Below are 7,500 nucleotides of genomic sequence, written 5' to 3'. Positions count from 1 at the left end.
GCAATGGAGTGCTTCTTTCGGAAAACTATGGGCTTCTTATTTTACTTTTATATTTGTGTCTAAGTGCACTTTTATGTTAACATGGACTGGGCGGTGCTGTTCCATCAGTCACATTTCCTTGGGGATGAGTAAAGTGTTTCTTATTCTTATTCTTGAAGAGGTCCCAGCAATCGCTTGTCAGTGAATCAATGACCATGTTGTCTTGGGGAGCAAGAGGCTTCTTGCTGAAGAGATTCTGGTATTTTCTCACTACATAGACATGTCCTTCTCACTGAATAGGGAAGCGGTGGCATGTTCTCTGTTCTATTGTTACCCAACCAGTGACACCCTTGTGAAAGATGAAACACAAACACACACACCGAGAACGCGCACAGATCTGAGCCGAAAGCCTAGTTTTACAAATTTATCACATAATTGCAATGGTAGGATCACTTAACCTAAGACTTTGTGTAGCCTTGACATGTCTATATAGCCTAGATATGTCTAACTTGCTTCGTAGGATACCCCACAGGTGTGTAAGTCATCAGGTATGTTAGTCATCAGGTGTATAGGCAGCCGGTGTGTTAGGCACCAGATGTGTTTTTCAGACATCAGGTGTGTTAGCCATCTGCTCTGGACTACTAAAGCAGTGAGATTCTCAAGCACAAGATCCTACCAGCAGTCTATGTGCTCTATAGCAAATTATTAGCCAAGGGCTAATCAAATATTACTGTTGACAAATACTGATACATATATTTGTGTTGCTTTCTGGTTTTCTTGAATGCAAGGGAGCAGACATGCATTGCCAAACACTGCTAGCTGTTTTCTACTTATTAGCATTTTTCTCCCATCAGCCATTTTGTGTCTGTTTCTCATTTTCACTCTATTTAGAATGCAGCTGGGCTCATGCAAAGCAGCTTCATTTCACAGCTGGGGAGTTTTGGGCTGGGAAGCCTCCATGTCTAATTTAAGGTCATTTAGGTTCATTTCTTTCACAAACTTCTTTTCACAATCCTCTGCTGAAGAGATATTTGTTTTACAATGAACGCTGGGCTATTTCAGAGAAGCCTATTTTCCATCTCTGTCTCTAGTGCACATGCCATTGTTCATACACACACACACACACACACACACACACACACACGCACACACACACACACACACACACACACACACACACACACACATTCCACATACACACATACACACACACATGCGTACACATGGCACACACACACATACATGTACCAAACACACTCTTACTCATGCGCGCGCGAACACACACACACACACACACACACACACACACACACACACACACACACACACACACACACATTCCACAGACACACACATACGTACACATGGCACACACATACACACACACACACACACACACACATGCGTACACATGGCACACACACACATACATGTACCAAACACACTCTTACTCATGCGAGCGCGAACACACACACACACACACACACACACACACACACACACACACATTCCACAGACACACACATGCGTACACATGGCACACACATACACACACACACACACACACACACACACACACACACACACACACACACACACACACACACACACACACACACACACACACACACACACACACACACACACACACACACACACACAGCATCTCCCTATCACTTCCTGTGTAGGCAGAAGAACAAAGTGCTCCAGTGTGCTTCATGCTGTGGGCCAGCTGCTGGGGTGAGGAACAGCTCTGTGTACTGAGGAGAGAGAGAGATTACAATGCCAAGCCATGGGGAGAGAGAGAGAGAGATGGAGAGAGAGGGAGAGATGGAGAGAGTGATGACATGCCAGGCCATGGAGAGAGAGAGACAAGAGAGGGAGTGATGGAGGAAGAGGTGGAGTATGGGAGAGAAGGAGAGAAGAGGGGGAGGATAGACAGTGGAACGAGAGGAAGAGTGAGCCAGCAGGAGAGTGAGGGAGGAGGAGAGAAAGTAGGGATGGAGAGAAAGAGAAAGAGAGAGAGAGAAAGAGGGTGGTGTTGGTTTTCCACTCCTGAGAGATGTGCTGAGTAAGTGGTGGTGTAAGCGGAGCTGACAGCTCTGTGTAACGGCCACAGCACTGATGGGAGCCCTTAGTGTGTGTGTGTGTGTGTGTGTGTGTGTGTATGTGTGTGTGTGTCTGTGTGTCTGTGTGTCTGTGTGTGTGTATGTGCGTGTGTCTATCAGTGAGTGTGTGTGTGTGTGTGTCTCAGTGTCTCTGTGTCTGTGTGTGCATGTGTGCGTGCGCGTGTGTGTGTGTGTGTGTGTGTGTGTGTGTGTCTGTGTGCGCTTGTGTATGTGTGTAAGTGTGTGTGTGTGTGTGTGTGTGTGTGTGTGTGTGTGTGTCAGCCTGAGTGTGTGAAAGTGTGTCCTCTGAATTCAGTGGTTCAGAAAAACAAAGCGCTAGCGCCACAGCTGGCTCCGTGGGCTGCGCTCAGCACAAAGACTGAGCCCCGCTGATGGACTCGTAATGGAGCGCTCGTCCCGGGGTGTGCTGCACCGAGGCCTGTGCATCTGCTTACCAGCTCCTGCGCTGTTCACACACACACACACACACACACACACACACACACACACCCACACACACACACACACACACACACACACACACACTTCTCTCTCTCCCGTGCGCGCTCTCTATCCCTCTTGCTCTATCTCTCTTGCTCTCTCTCCCAGAGTGCTGGTGTCTGCACTGCAGAACCAAGCCTGCTGCTGTTGTCAACCTCTCCATAAAAGCAGTTATTGGGAATCTACAAAAATATATATGTATATATATTCCTTACTTGTATTTTATTTTACACTCTTACTTTTTATATCTTACTTTTTATAATCTTCATATTTAGTGCTTAATGGTATTAAAAGCCAAACAAACCTGAGGAATATTCTCCCAGTAGCCAACACCATGGTGGGGTTTGAGTGGCTTACCTTCTATATTTCCTTTCCTGGAACACAGATTGAGGCAGCTGAACATCCCCCACCCCTCTCCTCCCACACACACACACACACACACACACACACACACACACCTACACCTACACACACCCACACCTCCCAAGGCTTGAGACACCCTGAGCGAGCCGCCTGTTCCAAGTGCAGAGAAATTGGCTGCCTGGCACCTCTGCCATCCTGGCAGCGCCAGCCTTTTAGAATCGATGCTCTGCTAAGTGCCTGCCACTCGTCGCCCTGGTAACCCTGACCTTGGGAATGATGACCACTTGTATGACTCAGTTTAAGCTCAGATCAGCCCTGTGTGTGTTTGTGCGTCTGTGTGTGTGTGTGTGTGTGTGTGTGTGTTTAAGCTCAGGTCAGCCTTGCCTGTGTGTGAAACTACCGCGGCTTGTCACAGCAATGCTTTTTACGTCTTCATGTACTTCAACTGGAGGAGCAAAGACACTAAATAATATCTCAGTCCCCACACAACACACTCATACGGATTAGGACAAATGCAGATGATGCTGCCAGTGGCTTTGGATGAAAGGCGTTTGTACTGTAGGTGAATAAATGCACTGATGCTAACAGGATCTGTTAGATCAGGATCTCTCATTCGTATTTTATACATCCTCACTTCTTTCCTCACTGATCTACATAAAGAATGATGGGGCGGCAACAATGGGATAGTCTATCCAGTGTTAGTTATAGATCAGTGGGAACGAGCCTGGAGGAGCGAGCATCGAGGATGGAGGAGAGATGTTGAGAGGCACCCCAGTGTGATGGCGGTAAACGAGGAAAAGTGCTGCGACATGTGGTGATGTCACCATCTGCTGGCTCCCTAGGCATCTCTGAGGAAGCCAGTTAGCTGTGTGGGACTGGAGGTGTGTGTGTGTGTGTGTGTGTGTGTGTGCGCTTGTGTGTGTGCATGTGTGTGTGTGCGTGTGTGTGTGTGTGTGTGTGTGTGTGTGTGTGTGTGCGTGTGTGTGTGTCTGTGTGTGTGTGTGCGCGTGCGTGCGTGTGTGTGTGCGTGTATGTGTGCGCGTGCGTGCGTGTGTGTGTGTGCGTGTGTGCGTGCGCGTGTGTGTGTGCGCATATGTGTGTGTGTGTGTGCACACACGTGTGTGAGGTGTCTCTGTAGAAGCCCGCTAGCCCTGCGGGACGGCAGGAGATTATCTCTCTCTTCAGCGTGCTCAACTTCCTGTCCCACTGTTCTTTAAGTGGCTCTGAATAGCGCTGGCTGAGACAAAAGGACTGCAGATCGTCCACAGATAAAGAGAGAGACACACGGAGACGGAATCACGTGGTTAGAGACGAGGACGTGCTGCAGTGGCTCTTTTTCATTGTTGCACAACTCAGGGCAACTCAGTGGAACTATCCTCTCTACATGATTTATTCACAGCAAAAGGAAGATCCAAAGGTGTTTGATAACTTCCTGTAAAAGAGAATACTGTCAGTGTCACACCTTTTAAGTATCTCTACCTCTCTTCCTTTCTCTTTTTCTCTCCCCCCTCTCTCTCTCCCCCTTTCCCTCTCTCTCTTTCTCTCTCTCCCCTCCCTCTCTCTCTCTCTCTCTCTCTCTCTCTCTCTCTCTCTCTCTCTCTCTCTCTCAATTCAGTTCAATTCAATAGCTTTATTGGCATGAATGTAAATACAATATTGCCAAAGCATCAATCAGGTTATAATAGTGGAATAATAATACATACTGTAATATTAAGTAATAAAGAACAAAAATAAAAAATACAGATAATCACACAAAAAAAGAAAACTTATACTGATGAAAAATAATAATAAATAATAATGAATAAGAAATATATGGAAAAAAAGAAAAGCTTACACTAACTTATACTAATGTAAATAATAAGCAGCACGAGTTGATGGGTCATGTGGATTCTTCTCTCAAAATGTGGCAGGACTCTAAGTATTCAGAGGCTAATTGTGTAAGGCTATTCACTTCTCCCAGGAGGAATGGTAGTTTTAGTTCATTGTCTAAGTTAGTGAATTCTGGGCAAACGTATTCTATTCTTTTATAGTATGTTTCTCTTAAGTGTTTGTATTTGGTACATGTTGTTAGGAAATGGGCTTCATCCTCTATCTCTCCAGTATTACAATGAATGCATATTCTTTGTTCACGTGACACCCAGGTTTGCCTATGTCTCCCTTTTTCAATGGCAAGGCTATGATCACTTAGCCTATACTTGGCTAGTAGTTTTCTTTGGTGATGATTTTTGATTTGAATTAGATATGGTGCCAATTTATAATCTTTTCGTATTACTTTGTATAATTTAGTTTACTTATCAGTTCAATTTTTTCCTTCCAATTATTGACATATTGTTCTTTAGACCTTTTTTCAAATTGTTTTAATTTTGAGACTATACTTAAATCATTGTTGTCTAGACTATATTTTTGGATGAGGTGATTTAGGGGTTCCTTCTCAGGGTGTCTACTCCTCAGCTGGGCAGCAGTGTGGTGGTATCTCTCAGGTTTACTTATCTGCAGGTGGTGCCAGAATTTTGCTGCTCTCTTTTGAATATTAATAAGGAGAGGGTACCTTCCAAGTTCCGCTCTACAAGCTAGGTTAGGAGAACTTCTGTTAACCCCCAAGATGCCTTTGCAGAATTCCAAATGGAATATCTCAGAAGGGGTTTTGTCCCATAAATCAAAGTTCTCTTTATATTTGGGGCCCCCAAATTTCGCTTCCATATAGCAGTATAGGCTTTATTAAGGAGTCAAATATCTTAAGCCACATTTTCACTGGAGGGTTAAATTGAATTAGTGATTTACGTAATATGTAATATGTTTTTCTTGCTTTTTCGGTTAAATTTTTGATAGCACTGTCAAATTTTCCTGTTGATGAGATCATTAGTCCTAAATAGCAATATTCTTTCACTTGTTCCAGTTCTTGTTTGCCAATGGTGAAGTTGAGTTTCTTACTTATTTTTGAATGTTTTTTTTCGAATGTTATGATTTTGGATTTTTCCATATTTATTGGAAGGGGCCCATGTTTGGCTATACTCACTAAGGGTGTTAAGACTTTCTTGCAATCCTTCTGCACTGGGGGAGAGTAAGAGTAGATCGTCGGCAAAGAGCAGACATTTAATTTCTCGATCCAGAAGTTTAAGCCCTGGAGATGGTGAATTTTCAAGTTTAGTCGCTATATCGTTGATATAGATATTAAATAATGTCGGGCTCAGGCAACAGCCTTGTCTAACTCCTTTAGTCTGATTGAAATAATTAGTTTGTTTGTTGTTAATTTTTACACAGCATATGTTGTCTGTATACATGTCTTTAATTACATCATATGTTTTTCCTCCAATTTTATTATCTAAAAGTTTTAGTAAAAGTCCCTCATGCCAAACCGAATCAAATGCTTTACTAAAATCTATGAAGCAGGCAAATATTTTTCCTTTTTTTACTTTGTGTACATGTTCATCTATTAGTGTATTTAAAGTGTATATGTGATCTGTTGTTCTGTTACATTTTGAGAAGCCAATTTGGGAAGAATTTAATATTTGATTGTCTTGTATAAAATGTGTTACTCTGTTGTTCAATATACGCAAAATAATTTACCGAGATTGCTGCCTACTGAGATGCCTCTGTAATTGTTTGGATTTAGTTTGTTACCCTTTTTAAATATGGGTGTGATTTGACTCATCTTCCATTCATCTGGGAAGTGGCCAGCTGATAAAATCAAATTGAATAGTTTTAGGATAGCTTCTCTAAGTTTAGGGGTGCTGTGCTTTAGCATTTCATTGTAAATTCCATCTACGCCACAGGATTTTTTGCTTTTAAGGGATTTTATCTTGGTATTCAGTTCATGTAGTGTTATAATACAGTCTAATTTGTTTAATTGATCTTTTTCGGTATGTTCAAGCTTTTTTAATTGGGAGTATAAGGTTGTTTGTTCAGGAGTTAGGTTATTTTGCTTAAGTAAGCTTTCAAAATGTGTGGTCCACATATTGCCATCAACTAATGGTAAAGAATTTTCTTTTTTTGTTTTGTGGAGGTTTTTCCAGAGGTCCCAAAAGGAATTTTGGTCTATAGCATTATCTATTTGTTTAAGCTGATTATTGGACATAGTCAGCTTTTTTTGCGTCTCAGGAGTGATTTGTAGCTATGAAGGATGCAATGATATTTTAATCTAATTTCTTGATTTCCAGGTTCTCTGTGTTTTTTGTTTGACCACAACCTCAACTCTTTTCTCAATGTTCTGCAGTCTTTGTCAAACCATTTGTTTTGATTTGTGTTAATTTCCTTTTACCACTGGTGTTTTTATATTGACAACTGATCAAGGATCTTTTGGCAGCTGTCGAAAATATTGCTGTTATTTTTTCAGTGGCCAAGTTGACGGTTTCTTTATTGTTATATAATTAGTGAACAGGAATGAATATATCATATTTTCCAATTCAATTGAGTTTAGTTCAGATTTGTAATGTTCCTGTCGGGCATCTTTCCATTTGTATTTTCTTGGGAGTGGGTGTAATGCTGAAGTTGTTTTTTGGTGTTCTATATTGAGATTTGCCTTTAAACTAATGACAAACTCTCTCTATCT

General features: G+C 42.3%; 1 protein-coding gene across 1 annotated transcript in view; it reads left to right on the top strand.

The window, feature by feature from the left end:
- grik4 (glutamate receptor, ionotropic, kainate 4) overlaps positions 1–7,500 on the top strand; it is a 150,038-nt gene that overhangs the window by 60,338 nt on the left and 82,200 nt on the right. The window contains 1 exon segment of the mRNA XM_062520910.1: positions 6,785–6,864. Coding sequence (XP_062376894.1) covers positions 6,785–6,864 — 80 coding nt within the window.

This window comes from Sardina pilchardus, chromosome 19, assembly GCF_963854185.1.
Source record: "Sardina pilchardus chromosome 19, fSarPil1.1, whole genome shotgun sequence".
Taxonomy (NCBI): Eukaryota; Metazoa; Chordata; class Actinopteri; order Clupeiformes; family Clupeidae; genus Sardina; species Sardina pilchardus.
This window is presented reverse-complemented; position numbering and strand designations above follow the sequence as displayed.